The sequence below is a fragment of the Prinia subflava genome, chromosome 3, assembly GCF_021018805.1.
Source record: "Prinia subflava isolate CZ2003 ecotype Zambia chromosome 3, Cam_Psub_1.2, whole genome shotgun sequence".
Classification (NCBI taxonomy): Eukaryota; Metazoa; Chordata; class Aves; order Passeriformes; family Cisticolidae; genus Prinia; species Prinia subflava.
In genome coordinates, this window is record NC_086249.1 from 65339460 (window position 1) to 65356878 (window position 17419).

At 37.9% G+C, this 17419-nt stretch overlaps 1 protein-coding gene across 1 annotated transcript in view; it reads left to right on the top strand.

Moving 5' to 3' along the window:
• The window catches only part of GPC5 (glypican 5), a 615376-nt gene extending 598886 nt beyond the window's left edge, over window positions 1–16490 (top strand). The window contains exon 8 of the mRNA XM_063392300.1: window positions 15647–16490. Within this exon, the coding sequence (XP_063248370.1) occupies window positions 15647–15804 (158 nt within the window). The 3' untranslated portion in view covers window positions 15805–16490. The remainder of the gene's footprint in view (window positions 1–15646) is intronic.
• Window positions 16491–17419: the final 929 nt, after the last annotated feature.

The following is a 17419-nucleotide window of genomic DNA, read 5'->3' on the forward strand; positions in this document are numbered from 1 at the left end:
GGTTCCCATGGAATAGACTAGGACTAATCAAGCAAGAGGTATTATATTATTTACAACACATTCATCTGTCTTTAATCTCAATGAAAGATATGTCATACTACAAGCCAGATGTAGACTGAATAGTTTAAAGAGAAGCTTGAGGAATGCAAAGACTACAGCAAGGGATGATTGGATCAAGTGGCAGGTGCACAGTTTAGTGACAATATCAGCATGCATTTGACTAAATAGGTTATTGAAATCATCTCTTGTTAGGCATAAATGTGAGGAATTACAGTGGTTTTGCTCAAATGGAGAGGCATCTTCCTAGAAGATTGTGTTCTTTTGCCCATTTGGTGGAATCAGTGTCCAGACTCTGTAGGTTCCTCCTCAGAGAGTGCCCTACCAGCTGCCGGCATGAACTCCCAAATGCAGCAGGAATTCCCTGGGTCTGTCTTTATGACTTCCTGTCTCTTTCCTCAAGCCCATAATGCAGAGGGAGAGGGCTGGGATGGCTGCCTGCACCATGAGGAGTGGAGGGAGGCTTCTGCTGTGTGAGGGGCACTGTACCAACTGCTCATCCAAACTGTGTTGCCTGTGCCCTATTCAGAGGCACAAGTGGAACAAAAACCTTTTATAGCATCAGGCAATCCTCTGGAAAGTAGATGAGATGTCAGGGTGAAAGATGAGGGTGCTGAGGAAATCATACAGATTAAGAACTAATTTCAGACATCTCTACTGGGATTTAACCATGTTCCCTATTCCAAGCCTTGATGGTCCTGAGTGGCCTCCCCTGTGGTTTCCACGCATGCCTTCTTGGCCCAAGAGCACCAGGGCAGCTCTGTCCTGTGCACCTAGACCTTTCCTGAGCTGTGCTGTAGGTACAATCATCTCTAGTCCTGTCCCCAGAATGGCCCCAAGCCAATGTTGAAGGAAACCTCTTCTCCAGTCCTTTTTCTGGCCTGATTTCCAGCTCTTGCTGCTGACTGGATGGACCGTGGACTTTGATTTAATACTTCAATTTGCCTTCGTATGATTGAGCAGTGCTCAGAAACTGCTTCAGTCACCAACCCAGGACTTCTCACGTGCTAAGGATGGCACCCCACAGGCACCATCATGGCCTGTGCTAGGGTCGCCCTCAGAGCCCAGGTAGGCAGAGCAGTAAACCCATTTTTAGCGTTAATCCCATCTTTCCCCTTTCTACAGCTCTGCTCCCAAAATCAGAGCTGTTAATTGGTATTTTCTCAGCAAAGTGAGGAGATACCATCTTGATCTGATGTCTGGGAGGGTGTTGCAATTTGATACTTTTCTCCCTGCTATGAAAATTGAGAGTCTCTGCTGCTCCCTAATTCCCTGCTGACTGTGGAAACTGCTGGAGCATGACTGGAGTGTGCTGAGCATGTCCTGGAACTCCTCCTGTGTGGAGGAGAAGCATGACATGATATAACTCATCCATGAGGCTGAAGGAAAAAGAGGGGGCACTTAGGAAGAGGGCACACCACAAGGGAAGAGATGTCATGATTACCACTTAAGCTTACATGACATGCCCAGATATTTAGTTTTATTGACTTATAAACCTACATCAGCATTTTCAGCAGTTTATCTCATCTGCTTATGCTCCTGAACTATTTTTGGAGAATTTCCTTTGTTGTTTAACTTACATTAGCTTTTGAATATATTCATTCATTGTGTTCCAGTTCTGCCTCTTTAGTCATGTAATTATTTCCATCTTTTTATGCCAAATATCTAGTTTGTGTAAGTTCAGTCTTGGTCTTCTTACACTGGTTGTAGATATTGATGATAGTAGTTCAGTAGCCTACTTTTCTTAATATTTCCATTTCTGCTTTACCTTAAGTTGTGGCCAAATGTGCCAAAAGCTTTTAAATATATGGGTATGTATATAAATAGTAAAATAAAATTAAAAAAAAAACCCTAACATGGCTAAACCTAACTTCCCAAAATCCAATGCTAAACAAGAAATTATATTAACACTTGAGTGTGCAAGAGAAGATCTAGGTAATTAATTCACTTTTTTTTAAGAAGCAGGCTTTTTTTCCCCATAGACTGAGCCTATATTTTTTCACTTTAGGAACCAGACGCTCCGATTCTTCACCTTACAGATATGCTAATTTTCTTCAGAGAAAGATAGAAATTGCCATTTGGAGCTCCTCAACAGAGAAAGATGCAACTGCTCTGAGAAGATACCTTACTTCAGAACTGTTTGTGTTGCTAGAAATAGAATTTGAACCAGGTTTTGTTATCTCCATTTAGATCACCCAACCCTATGCCATAACCTTTAATGTCTCCATGAAATCACAAATCCTTGGTATCAGACTCAAAAGCAAATCTGTGGCGGCCTGTAAAACAGACATCTCATTATTCAGCTGCATTTTTCTGGAAGAGGACTATTTAAAAACAAAGCATTTTCAGGGCACAAAGAGCTATCGTGCTTTAAACTGCCTCATATCCAGGATTTACTCCACTGGAATGATTTCCCTTCCTACTAGCTCCCAAGAAATCATGCTTCTGCTAAGGCAGGCACATCAACCTAAATAAAACTGAGGGTAACAAACTCTGGGACATCAATTATTTTTCTCAGGTAATCTGGCATACATTTGTAGACTTTTGGGTTGAGGCTTCTGGCAAACCTTTCTCAGCTGCACTGTCTGTGGGATCTGGATCCAATCTTCCTTCTCTTCATCTAGAAGAAGAAAAAGGTGAGTGTGTTGTCTGCCAAGGTCATTGTTATCATCTCCCGTTCTTTTGCCACATGCTGATGCTTCACAGGAAACAGGAGTGTGGTGGAGAAGGTGGTGTTGGTCTGTGGATACAGTGTATGCCCTCAGCTCCCATGACTCACCCGTGCATGGAAAAAGCAGTTTTTGCACTTTGACATACCTTCTCACTGACAATGGTACAGCTCAACTTAAGTGCAAACTCAGTGTCTTTAACTTACAGTCCACACAGAATTACTTTAAATAGAGGTCACCTTTCTCTCTTCTCTTCGCTTTTCAGCCCTCATCCATTATTTACTCAATTCTTTCTCTCTTGGATCAATATCTTCAGGCTAAAAACTTAAACTGTGAAAGTTCAGCTGTTTCTCATCCATCTGTGTTCCTGTTCTCTTTGAAGAGCTGTGTTGTGACTAAAATCCTGTTTTGAAAATATATCTAAATTTTCAAATTAACCAGAAATAGCAGTTCTGTTTCTTTGTTTATATTTAGGTTAATTAAGTGAGGTAATGTAGATGGGCACTCAGTTAGAAGAGAGGATCAGGCATGACTTCCATACCTTTGAGAAGAAACTCTTGAAGTCATACAGGTTTGCTTTTCATTTTGGCTTCCTGAATGTCCACACTACCAATCTGGGAAACAAAGAAATAATCTTTTTCCCTCAATATTTCTTTTCCTCTTTCTGACATGTTATGTTTAGACCTGTTATTGCATTACTCGCATTGCTGCTAGCCCGGAGACTGATATCTTGCTTTTGTTGGTAACTACTTTCATCCAGCCAGTCAACCACAGCCACATCAAATCAGTGGTCAGCCTTGCTAGGCTGTGGGAGCACTGGGTGATCAGCAGTTATTTTCTGTTCAGGGATGGATGCTTGGGTTCAAAACAGAAGCAGCACTATTCATGGGTTGCTGGATTGGAGCTGTATATTTATGAAACTTACACATTTATATGAATTCTGCAAGGCCAGCTTTCCTAGGGAGAGGTTAAACTGCTGCAGATATCAGGCTGGTTCTTTGAATCCCCCAGCAGTTACGTCTGAACTTAAAGAAGACACATATTTTGATGTTTAGCTATTTATGTTTAGTGGCTTCAGATCGAAGCTCTTGTACCTGTGGGATGCACCGAGACACAAGACTTCCTATGGCATTTCATAACACTAAACACACTGAGGGATGTAGCTCAATATTCATCATTGGTAAGCACCACAGAGTTTATCACTGACATTCATCTTGCCTGAAAGAAGTTGAAATGTCCTGCCAGAAAGAACTGTCTCAGAAATGAAAATCAGAGAGGAATAATTTCTATGAAAAGTTGTATTTTTTAAAACTTCATAATCTGATTAGAAAATGCATTTCTGAGAAAATACTGGAAATTTTTTTTCAGTTCTATGCTTTTGATATATTTTCAGCATAGTAGCTGAGTTAAAACTTGTGGTATCAAAAGTAAGCCTAGAGAGGAAGAGAAAGCAGCAACTGAAGAGAATCTCTGTGTTGCATTTTTATTTGTAAGGAGACAAGCTGTGCTTTTGTTTACAGTGCAGGAATGGAGACAAGAACATCTACTTTACTGCTCCACACTTCCTTTTTTAGTCAGTAATCCAGTCTTTGATGTGGGATTGAGTCAGATATCAACAGCAGATTTTGTATTTTCTCAGTCTGTTTCTGGGTGCAATACAATGACATGATTAGCTGACAGCTTAAATTCTTTTCCAAGTTATAACAGCATGTTTCTTCTTCCTCTTCCCAACACATACTAGATCCCACAGTGGGGTGGTTCTAAAAGTAGGCTCAAGATACAGTAAAACATCATCAAGAAAAATCACAGATCTGATCACTCACCTTTGGGAACAGGTTCACAAAGGGGGTCTGTCATGGGTTGGCACTGGCCAGATGTTAATGCACCCATGAATATGTTTTTTTTTTCCTAACAGCTACTGTGGGATGTGATCAGGAACAGAGCAGAGCAGGCTTAAATCTTGAAAACAAAAAAAACCTACCAAAACTTTATTACATTACATAAGAACAGGGACAGAAATACTCTTAAACACACACAGAGACAGAAATAAAAACTTTTTAGAACATTTCTTCTCCCAGTCTCTACCTCCCCACACATCACTCTTCACAGACCAACTTTTGGGTTTTAGATTAAACAATCACCACTCAAAAACAAACTCATCTTCAATTCAGCAAGGGAGAGAGGAGTCTCTCTGGCACCACAGACTGTTCTCCAGAACACACAGGTCTACTCCTTATGTGTTCCCATGTCACTCGTGGCACCGCACGGAGAAGTCTGCCAGGGTGACTCTCTCTTTTTCCTATGTCCAGCGCTCTCACCGCTGTCTCATAGGCCAAAACTGCATACAGGGCTTTTTAAGGATGCTGCATGCCGAGCTCTCCCCTTTTCACCCAGGGGCCAGGGTTCCAGGAGCAGGTCTGCCCTGAGGGCAGAGGGCACCACCTCACCCTCCCCCTCTTTTCTCTGCTCGCTCCACTCTTCAAGTGCCAGTCACTGTAGCAAAAGCAGGGGCAGCTGCATCCACCCAAAAATGCAGTTTATGTTCAAAAGAGACTTAAGTTCAGTCTATGGCTGACATTATGCAAGAGAAGTCCAGCTCCAAGGCTACTCCTCTCATTCTCCCATCGGGTTCCTTCCAATCATGCTTTATCATCTCGGTCCCAGGCCGCTTCCTTCTCCTTATTTCCAAAATCACCAGTCATGAGAATCAATGTCTAAGAAAAGTTTCTTTCTGCCAAGCAAGGGTTAACAGTTTTTTCTCGGCAGGGTGCAGACACAGGCACTCCCAGGCTCCTCAACTCCCACGTGGCTGGGCACTTTCTCCCGGAGTTTGGGGGGGGAAGGGGGGGGTGAGCACACACAGAAGGCACTTCCACAGTTTTCCACCCCTCCATCCTGGACGGGGCAGTTCAGTTCCAGTCCAGTCCACTCTCTTCTCTTCCCCCAGGGCTCCGGCTTACCTGAGCCGACCACGTGTTTCCCCTCCCCCACCCAGCCTCGTGGCTGGGCAGGGGAAGGAGGCCTCACACGTCCCTCTGCTGAAACCAGGATCTGAAAAGAGCCGAACCCCCTTGGCGTCCTGCTTTTAACTCTTTGTGTCCTCAGAGGCGTGTCCAAACCTCCGAGTGACCAATCCAGGTGCCAGCAGAAAAGCTGATCACTGACTGGCCTGCCCACATCCCCCTGGAAAAAATTCACCTCCCCCGCAACCACGACAGGGTCTTAAATGTGCCACTGCATGGCAACAGGTGAGTTTAATATCTCCCATCTGCAGGCATGATAAGGAAATGACTGTAAAAAGTTCTGCCTTAAATAGTTATAAACTGTGGCAATATGTCATTAAATTTGCTTTTCAGGAAAACTTAAGAACTACTTAATGTATCAGTAGTTTGGAGATTAATATACTCTACAGACTATGTTTCTTTTAACAGAGTGGAATGACTGGAATTCTAGGTAGACGGACTTGAAAAAAATAACAAGTTACTTCAACATCTTGGCAATGGAAATTGTTTTAGTTCAGAATTATTTTCCAGAAAATAGTTTGGTTTGGGGTTTTTTGGTTTTTGTTTGTTTGGGTTTTTGGGGGGTTTTTTTTGTTTGTTTTTTGTGGGGTTTTTTTTGCTACTTTCACTTTAGAAACAGCATACAGACAAACAGTAGAGTAATGAACTGCTACAGTGAAATTGGGCCAGGGGAATCTGAATGATTAAAAAAATGAAAAACATTTCAATTTTTTAGTGACCATGACTGGTAACATTCTTCCTCAAACCAAGTTCACACATTAATTTCACGAGTTGCAGTTCAAATGCATCTCTTTCTTCTATTCTTCTGTATGGTAGTTTTGTATAAACCAGGATTGTTGATTATAAATCTCCCACAGCAAAATGAAAAAAAAAAAAGAAAAAAAAGAATAATGGATAAACTGTTTCAAGGGACAGTAATTTATAGAGGACATCTGGACATCTGACTTGTAGGAAGGAAACCAGTACTAATCAGATGAAAATTCAGAGAATGAAGAATTTGCTTACTTTTACACAGACTGATTTATGGAACTTTAGCCTTATTTTAATTTTGTATTGATTGCAAAGCCTTTGCATAGGTTAATGATAAAGGTTAAAACTCCTTCAATAGTGAAAAGGATTGAAAAGATGGATTTCTTCATTTAAAACAGGCATTATTGGCAATGCTGATTCCAGCACCCTAGAGCCTTGAACTTATAATGAACACGTCTTATAATGAACATGGATTTAGAAACTATGGCCCAAGAAAGCAATAGGAATAGATCTAATGAAGGTTACTGGTTAGGTTACTAGGTTCTGTCTACTTCAGATATAGTTATTTTTGATTTCTGTATAGAAAATAAACCCAAGTCTTTTAGACACCTAAGACTTGCTATTTTAACAATATAGTTTTAACATATATGTTATTTATGCTAAAACTGACCTACAAGTTTAAAAAGTACGTATTAGTTATTTCAACAAATGATGTTATCACTTTCTGGTTCTTAAGAATGTGAAACAAATGGAAATGCTTTGGTTTGTGACACCATTTGTTTGTGTTACATTAACTCATAAAAGCTTTGTTTTCTCAATGGAAATACTGAGTTCATTAATGTATAATGTGAAACAAATGCTACTGTCAACTTTGAAAGAAAACTTTCAAGTACTGGACTAGAGACTTAATGTCTGCTGCTCTTGTAGTTAAAATGACTTGCCAGACTTATGGCAAGATCATTGGTTACACTCTATTTCTTGTGCATGCAGATTTCATAAAATATGCACAGTTAAATATGATATGTTGGATTCATTTCCTAATACATTGTTAACCATGCAGAATTTTCTTAGCTAATACCATTAGGCAGGTTTTTTAATTGGTTTCTAACAATAACAGTAATACTATTACTTTGTTTGTATGTGAGATTACTTGCATCTTTGATATTCCTTGTACAGTTAAAATTGCTATTTGTGTCGATTTGTGTATTATTACAATGATTGTTAGAATATACAATGCCAAAAAAAGGAGGCTTTTAGGTCAAATTATTTCCTCCAAATAAGTACCTATTATATATTACAGAAAATTTCTTCAGTATTTATGCAGATGGCTTGGTTTCTAAGTGAGCATGATCTCTCTGTTCCATATCACCTTGTGGCATGCAGCTCAGGTTCAGCTTTTGGGTACTCAGAGTTCTCCTTGGGATCTAATACAGGCTGCATATGCTATTTAATAGGAACAGCAATGAAAACTCAATAACTGCATTTCACTGAAAGAATAGACTGGCCAATTGCAGAGGTGAGACATGAAGGCATTGAGAATTTTGCTTCTCAGAATTTGCTAGGTTTTAGATCACATTATAGAACCTTCCTATAATACTAAGCAACACTCCAAATTTAAGTGATTTCACTAGCTGTGTCTATATTTTCAAGCAACTTAGCTTGTGAGTTGTGTCCTGGTTCAGCTCTTCTTACCCACATCCCATGGACGTTTGTTCACTCCATGGCTGAGCATTAAGGAAAATTATCTTGGTCACTCCAAAATAAACTTCAGGTTCTGTGGATACTTCATTCCAGGGACTGAGTGCTTCCAAGAGGCAACACAAACCAGACGGCTGAAGGCTTGGGTTTCTCTGCCCTGCAGAGTCCCTCAACAGCAGGGTTTTTCTTTTCAAACACTTTCCCTTGCCTGGATATCATGTCCCAGAGCTTGTAACTCGTTCCTTCAGTTTCATGTTATAAAAACACCACCTGGTGGGTTGCAGCACAGCCCTCATATTTATTTCGGACACTTTGAATTAAAAACAAACAAAATGATAACTGGATCTCTGAGCCTGGGAGATCTCTGTGTGGGGCTTAAAAGACATGCAAGGCATTGTACCATGTAGAGGAGGTTTGTTTGGCAGTTTCTTCTAGGTATTGCTGTCCCTGAGCACAGCAGGCATAAGCCACTCGACAGCACTTTGCCTGAAGGATCTCCTTCTGGGACACATATTTAACTATGCAAATGTGCCTGCAATGATGTTTTCTGTACTTTAACAGGAAACACTTTCATGAAGCACTGGCTTCTCATAAATGTTTGCACACAGCAGATATTGGCTATTTTCATGGCAGTATGCAGCCCTCCATCCTGCCCTTCAACACCAGATACTGAAACCAAATTGATTAAAGGCAAGAGTTTAGGTACAAAAGTGAAAATGTACTAGTAGAGGTGAAAAAATATGAACTTGATCAGTATTTCACTTTTTTATTATTTATTATTTATTTTCCTGCCTAGAATTTCTGAAAGGTAATCCATTTGACACAACTACCTGATTCAACATTTAGTTTTCCATCAAAGATATAAAGCATGATGGCAGGAGAGATATTGGAAAACACTCACTGGTCACTCGGTGTTGAACCTGTTATGTAACAATGTGTAGGGTTTGTCTGCTCAAGTTCAGACCAAATATCTGAGTATTCCACCTCCTTCTTCTGTGTTTCCCTATTTCTCTGCATTCACTGTACTACAAGCTGTGAGTAACTTTGATTCAGTTGTCTAATTAGAAGGGTCAAAAGTCACTGGAGATGCTCTAAGATGTCCAAGACATCGTTAAAGAGTTTTATAAGAATCAGGCTGCTTTTGGACAAGCAGCTGTATGCCAAATGTGCCTCTCTTCCCTACAGCCTAAAATGCCTGTAGGCAGCTTAAGTTTAACCAAATGAACCCAAAGTGTAAATGTAGACAAGATACCAAGAACTAAGTGTAATTATTAGCCCCTTACATATCATCTCTTACTATCTTCTTAAGCTTATCACTACAGAATCAATATGAAGCTACTTTATGCTGCTTTTGGGGTGGTGCTCACTCTTGCTTAACATTTCTGACACAAACTGAGCTGTGTAAACAACACAGCAAACAGATGAAATTTTGCTCTGCCAAAGTATGAAGTTAAGCATGGTTTTAAAAAAAGTGTACTGAATTGTTTTTAATGTATGTATTTTAAGGACTCTGGCTTTCATATTTAAAAGTGATCATACAACTGAGAAAATGTAAGCACATTTTAGCTTGTTGGGTTGCCTTTTAATTTTGGTTTTTTGTTTCTTTTGGCTTGGTTTCTTCTTGCATAAGGTAAAGAGGCTGTAGAAGATATTGTGGGAAGTATTCACTCTACTTTAAGAAGATAATCAATTTCCCTATGGTCCAAAACAAACATTAATCATTGGATGTTATAAGTTAGAGGTCCCAATGGGCTGATTATTTTAATTTTTCACTATGTTTATTTTCCTCCCACCTCAAAACATCAGGCAACTATCACAGGTAGACAGAAATAGTGAAGCAGAGACATCATTGTTTTGTCAAAATCCATTAATTTTGTTTTCAAACCTTTGACGCAATGAGACTGCACCTAAACTAAGACTTTGGACCTACGAGAAAGACATAAGTTGATAGGAATAAACATCATCTTACATCATGCAATTTCAGTATCAGTGACGGCTGTTTTCTGTGTAGTTCATTGGTTTCATTATTAGGGGATTGATGGGGCAACACTTACGTGTATGTTCATGTAACAGTAGGTTGCATAAGGAAAAAAGTGTTATTTTTCTAAATTAATAAACTTGAATCCTCTTTTGTTATGAATCTGGTAGCAAATGGAGCTTCACTGAAGGACAAGTCTGAAGCATTAAGAAATTCACCTGAGTAAGCCGATTTATAATTCATGTATGACAAACATATGTGTAATGCTATATAATGTAATTCTTATTTAATATTAAGACATAAAGATCCCCAAAATCTCATCAAAAAAATGCTTGGATATCTGACATTTCTTTAACTTTTGGGGATCAACTGTTAAATTCTCCTTGATTAAATGAAAACTATATAAAATAAAGATACACTTCTCACTAGATTGATTCCTGACTCAATTCTCAGCAGAAATATCTCACATATTTCCCACTATGTAGTCACAGAATGGCAATGCGATGTAGGTGCATTCCTTCTGTACTATGTGTTAATGAAATCCAGTGGGTTTTTTTATTTTTTGTGACTAGTGCTGAATTGTGAAACATTTAACACTTGTAGAATCACATAATTGTTGAGATTGGTAGGAATCTCTGCTGTCATCCATTCTGATACTGCTCTTTTCCATTTCACCTAAACTGTGTAACTGAAAGGAAAAAAAAAGCATTAAATCATAAAAACATATTTCCCAAAGACGGTGAATAAACACACTGCTCTGTGTGTCTTATAAAAAGGGCATATAGCATATGTTTTCCTTTTAGGGACATCCCCTGGGTTTCCCAAGTATAGATGCAGTCATAAAAACATGAAGGCAGCCTCCAGAAATTAGTCCTTTTCCAGGTACCCTTCATGAGTGAGTTTTCACACATCTTTTCCTCCCCTCATTAAGACTTTGTGGCCAACATCACATGAACTTCACATGAAAGAGTCATTGAATAATAATAATAGAGCTAGTCCATTGTTTCTACTTTTCTTTCTAAGCACTGGATACTCATAAGTATTTTGTGACATATTTAAGAGCAATGGCTTAAAATGACTAGCTGGAGAATGTTCTGACATACACTCAGTGGTTTTTTTCTTTCCTATAGCTACTGTTCCATAGAGGAATATATATAAATATTTCTTAAAGTAACACATGGAAGTTTTCATAGGAAGCACTGTCTATAAATTATAGTATTTCTGAGGTATTTAAGCACAGCTCTGTGATTTAGTTAGCATGGCTATGTTTTGAAACATTTTTATGATAGTGGGTAGTTACAAATAAAACCTAGTGAAAAAATTCCCATGAAATAAAAGGAGGAGACAAGGGGACATCCATTAGAAGCTTTAAAAATTCCAGAGGGCAAAATATTGACCAATCAAAAAAAAAGTTTTGGGAACTAATATGCCATATTAATTTGTAACATGGAAATGCAAGCTAATGCAAAGTAAATGCTTATTTTTCTCCCTTTTTTTAATGAATTAATGCTTCCTTATGATCCATCTCATAAATTTAGGAACCGAACTTCATCCAGTTATCAGTATTTTACTCCACAGTTTATCCTTTAAAAAATCCTGACATTTATATTACATATTATTTAAATAATTATTTTCTTCTAAGAAGAATTTTGCCTAAAACTTCACTGTGCTGTCTTTCAAAAGGAATATTACAATTTTCCCATCTAAAATACTATCCCATTCATTAAAAACAATTTTTTCCTCATATTTGAGGCTCATAGGAAAATCTGATTCCACAAATGCCCTATTTTGAATCTTCCAGAATATCATAAGAATGTTGCACAAAGAGAAATACAGTTCTTCCTCTTCTCTAAATCTTCTCTGGGTGTCCAAGGTCATGTTGACAGAGGCTCATTTGGCACCTCCAGTTTTCCTTGAAAACCTGTGATAGTTCTGTGTTGCTCAGCAGACAGAAGATAACACAGGAGGGTTGTTAGGGTTAGATTATTCTCACATAAACATCATCTGGTTTGGTTTCAAAGTAGCCCATTGTCAGAGGATGTTCCATCTAAAACCTTTAAAATTCTTGAAGTCCCTACATGGGCCTTGCTAGGCAAGCATCTACTGCTCCAAAGTCATGGCCCATTATTGTAATATTTTGACAACTTCAGTAGAAAACTTCTGTATCAAACGCAAACCTCCCATGACTATAGATTTGACTTTTCAAATCAAGGCTAAAGGTTCTTGCTGAATATTGGAAGGAAATACTCTTGTTGCTGTAGGTATTCTGGAGAACATGACAGGTCAGCTCTCAAAGCTGGCAGTACCCTTGCCTCTCACATATTTAAATATGTTTAGAACATGTTAAAAAGATTTAGAAATGCTCCGCAACTGTTATACAATAATGAGATGCTGTAATATTAATCACAATGTTTGCAGAAATTCTTTTGCTGATTTTTTTTCTAAACCAGAGCAGGAAAATACTTTAAATTGCAGCTATTTACACAGTTTCAGAGCTGATGCTGGGGACATGTCTGTGATACTTGTCAGCTTTGCTTTATGTAGACTTATGCAAACATGGTATGTGAATTTTAATTCCCAAGCTATTTATCTTCTGCTCTGCTGAAATTATAAATTTCATCAGAAAAAATCCCTCTGAATCCCAGATGAGACTTCTGAATTTTAGCATTTTCTAGTCAAAATATTAGGTCTAGTATGAGTCTATGACTAAACTAGACATTTATTAGAGATAATTTGAAATACTTGGGAAATTTAAATCCCTTTTCTGTAACTTAATTACAGCTTCAGACATGTGAGGAGTCTAAAACCAAAAAAGTTTGTTTTATTTCGGTCCTTCTGCTAAAAATGGTTGGACATCTCTCATTTCAACTATGAACTATGTTACAGATTATGATATATGAAAGGTGTCATATATATTTAAATCCTGATCCATAATGGGCAACAGAACCTAACAATTTAAAAGAAAAAAAAGATAGCCTAGGTGCAGGAATTAAATCTATAGTTATATTTATTAGAACTACCTAAAAAAACTCCAGCAACATAGCACTACTTTCTTCAAATAGGCTATTTTAAAGGAGTGTTTTTCTTTTCAGTGATTTTTTCACCAGATGATATACATATTTTTGGACTTCTTATTTCAATAAAGTCAAAGTGTAGCATAGACTTATGGGGCTGAATAGGTGACAGGCTTGCTGTATGATTGCACTACAATTCTAACAGTGTATTTAAGATCAGAGATTATACATAATGATTTATGGCATTCTGATTGATCAAAGGAAAATATGCAGGTAGGTTTGATCATTTTTTTAACAACACTGCTTTCATGGGAACTTCCAAACTCTGCAGTTTTCATTTGAGGGTGGAAAGAAAAGAAAAAAAATCCCCATCAAAAGAAATCTCTATTTTCCATAGTATTGTAAATTAAATTTTCACTAGAAATTACACCTGACTGTCCAGTCATTGATTATTATCTAGTCATATTTTCTTTAGATTCAAAACACATTCAGTGGAAGCTGGTTCTTTCTTCAAGTGCAAGATCTAAGAATATTTTTCATTTTTATATTCATTACATTTTATAATTTATGTTTTGCAAAAGGCTCAATCTTTCACTACTCTGATAGCATATCTGTGAATACATGGAAAAATCTACTTTGTTATACTTGCTGTGCTACCTATAGTACCTGATGAACTGCTTTGTTGTGTAGGCGAGTGATGAATTTTTCACTGTCTGCTGAAGTTAGTCTTTTTAAATATGAGAAGACTTCACTAAAACCCTGAAGAAATTATGAAAACAATTTTTTTTTGCTTTTGCTTTACTTAAAAACCTTCCTTGAAAAAAACCCCTTGATATGCAGTGATAGTGATTGTCCACTCAGAATAATTTCAGTGAAGCATTGGTTGACTGATGTTTTTCCACACAGGTTACTGAAAGTCCACGATGAGGAAAAGTTGTATTCCCTTCTTCTCAATATCTGTTGTGTCACTGACTTCTCCTTCTTGTATGTCCACTTGCATTGTACTCATACAGCTAATTTTGAGAAATTCCAGGAAAGAGAATAGGACTGATAAATCCACACGAAGTAGCAGGGTACACTGCTTAGTATAGCAGCAGAGAAGATTAATTCATTCTAGTAGGTTTTTTTCAAAAACCACCCAGCAGGTTTTTTCAGACAGCATGTTTGACTTTTGCTGACTCTTCCCTTAATGCTTTTTTTTCCAAGGCTGCAGGAAGGATATTTGAGTACATAGACCAGAAGTTCACAAAAAGCAGCTTTCAAACTGCATTTAGAGAAAAGAATACTTTTAATGCAAGCACCCCCCCAAAAAATTGTCCTTTTTAAGAGTGACTGTCCTCTGCAGCTTCTGTTAAACCAGCTTAACAAAGAAGATAACACCATGACTAAAATATTTATACTTTGTTATAGTCATTTTGAATAATAAATAAAAAGTTCACTCGTTTATTCATCTTTCCTAATGATACAGAAAAGAAAGAAGCACCTAAACAATGAATACTGATGCAGAAACTCAGACTGTAAAATCAATATATCAGTTCAGTAGAGCTGAGCTTCTTTCTAATGCAGCAGTAGAGTTTACCTTCTGAATTATATATGTATTGACCTAATTACATAAATATTGACTTTGCTTTATATGAAGCTTTTTTCAGTCTCAGTGTAATTACAATGTCAATATTTGTTGTGTGTAATAACACTGAATTTAGACTCGTTAATTTTGATTGATAGTGGCATGCCACAAGTTATTATATGGGATAAGACAGTCTACAAGCATGCATAGCAGATACAAGCAGCTGACAATGCTACCAAATTTCAGTGTGTCTGCAAGACATAAGAGTACTGTTTTGAGTTTGAAAAATATTTACTCTGGTAAAAAAAAAAAAAAAAAAAAAAGTACAAATATTCAGCTGGGAACTCAGTAAAAGGGTTCCTGTTTAAAGTTAGTTAGTTCTAGAATTTTTTCTTACAGTGTTGTAAAGTCTGTTTAAATTGTGCCAAAATGGAGGTTTTATATAGCAACACCTATGTTTTTCTGCATTTCTGAGTTATACATTATTTTGCAATAATATTGGGACCCAGACACAAGAAATTTCACATTCAATTATTTTCTTTTTTCTTCAAATCCAAGAAATATGTGAGCAGTGGACTTTTAGGTACTACTGGGACTTGCAAAACTGTTCACTTCAGCCTGCAAATGTTTGTTGAGATATATTTCTACAAAAGCAACTTTGTTCAGAACTGGCAGACCTCAGAAGTGCTTTCAACTATGAATAGCCATATAGTATAGTGCATATTTCTAGATGCAATTATAAAGCATTTGAATTTGGCAGTAACACGAGAATTAGAAACCAAACTGTGACAGTCTGTGTGCTGAGGATATTTAAATTTTTTCTAGCTATAGTATGTTGCCAGCAGTGACAAGGCATGCATCATACTGTATTTTCTTATTTGTCTCAGCAGGGATGCCAGACAAGAGGAACCTCAGTGACGTAAAGCAAATCCATCAAATCAACGATGGCAGCACTTTAGGCACAGCTGGAGCAGGATGTACAGCAATGGCCGATTATATGACATTTATGCTGATCAGTTTGGTAACACTGTTTCTCAGTCTTTGGTAACTGCTTATTTCTGGCTTGGTATATGTGTCTCATTGTCATCTATTTATCCCCACTCACAAGCCTGGAATAAGGGATCTGGTGAATATAGCAATATTTACAGTATCTTGTATAAGATCAACCACTGATTGTAGCCCTCAAGATTAACAAAGAGTTTTGTGTAATATTTTACCAGTGTTTTTTTTAAACACATGTACAGTCATAAAAGGTTGTGTTTTCTTTTTTAATACTTTATGTTGAAAATAAGTTGTTTATGATAATTGTCTTAAAAGCAATTTGTAAAAAAAAATAGAGTGTTACCAAGTTTGACCAGGTCCCTGAAGATCATCTAGACCAACCCTGTGCTCATAGCAGACTCACTGCATGCAAGTTTCCTAAGGTCAAGTTTGGTTTGTATTGGAATGTCTCCAAGGATGGAGACTCCACTGACTCCCTGGGCTAACTGTTCCAGTGCTTGAGCACTGCTAGCAGACAGTTTTTAGCTATTGTCTTTCAATTTGTGCCCCTTGCCCATTGTGCCCATTGAGTCCTGTCATGGCACCATGGACAAGAGATTGGCTCCATCTTCTTTCCTCCCTTTATCAGGAATTTATACATTTTCAAAAGATTCTGCTCTGCATCTTCTCCAGGCAAAATGGACCCAGCTGCCTCAGCCACTCCTTGTATAAGATTTGTTCCCATACCTTAAAAATCCCCAAGGCCCTTTGCAGGAATGCATTCACTATGTGCATGTCTCTCTTGCCATTGTCTTTGAGAGCCCAGACACTGTAGATGTGTCTCACAAGTGCAGAACAGAGGGGAAAGATCGCTTTCTATGACCTACTGACATTTTTCCTGATTCAGCCTGGAAGGTAGTTGGTTGTCTTTGCTGCAAGACAAAAGAGCACAGTGTGGGCTCTTTTTCAGCTTGGTGTCCACTGAGATCACAAGGTCCTTCTCTGCAAAGCTGCTTTTCACCCAGAAGGCACAACCTGTACAGGTATATGGGGTCATTCCACCCCAGGAGGAGGATTTGGAATTTCCCTTTCTTGAAGTTTCTGAGATTCCTGTCCTCAACTCAGAGAGATCTAGACATTCACATGTGGGCCCATGAATCATACACGAAACCTCCATCAATATTATTGGTAGCTTAGATACCTGGTTGGAGCGGTGACACATGAAGGCAAACCTGAATCACAACACCCCCAGCTCAAGTTCTTATGCTTCATAAAATGAGGCAAGCAAAAGTGTCCTGCAGTACTAATGGTACATTATGGATTACTGTTACAAAATTTGATTCTTCTGCCATGACTCATTGCTGTGTCATTTTAACCAGGAAGTATTCAAGAATATTTTGTAGTTATTTCTCCTGTAGAATATTTTACAAGAGGAAAAATAACAAACTGTACAGTAATGTCTGTATTCATATGGTAACTAGAACTCTTTCTATACAAAAGACATTACTCTTACATGAGACTAATGTAAAGAAACATACATAAACATACAGTATAACAAATAGGTAAACAGATATAAAAGTTAGAAAGGCAAGTGAACATTCCCGTGAACAATTCCATTCCTAGATAAACATCATTATTAGGCATGTGTGCCAGTGTACACATTTTGCTTGACCTCTTTTTTC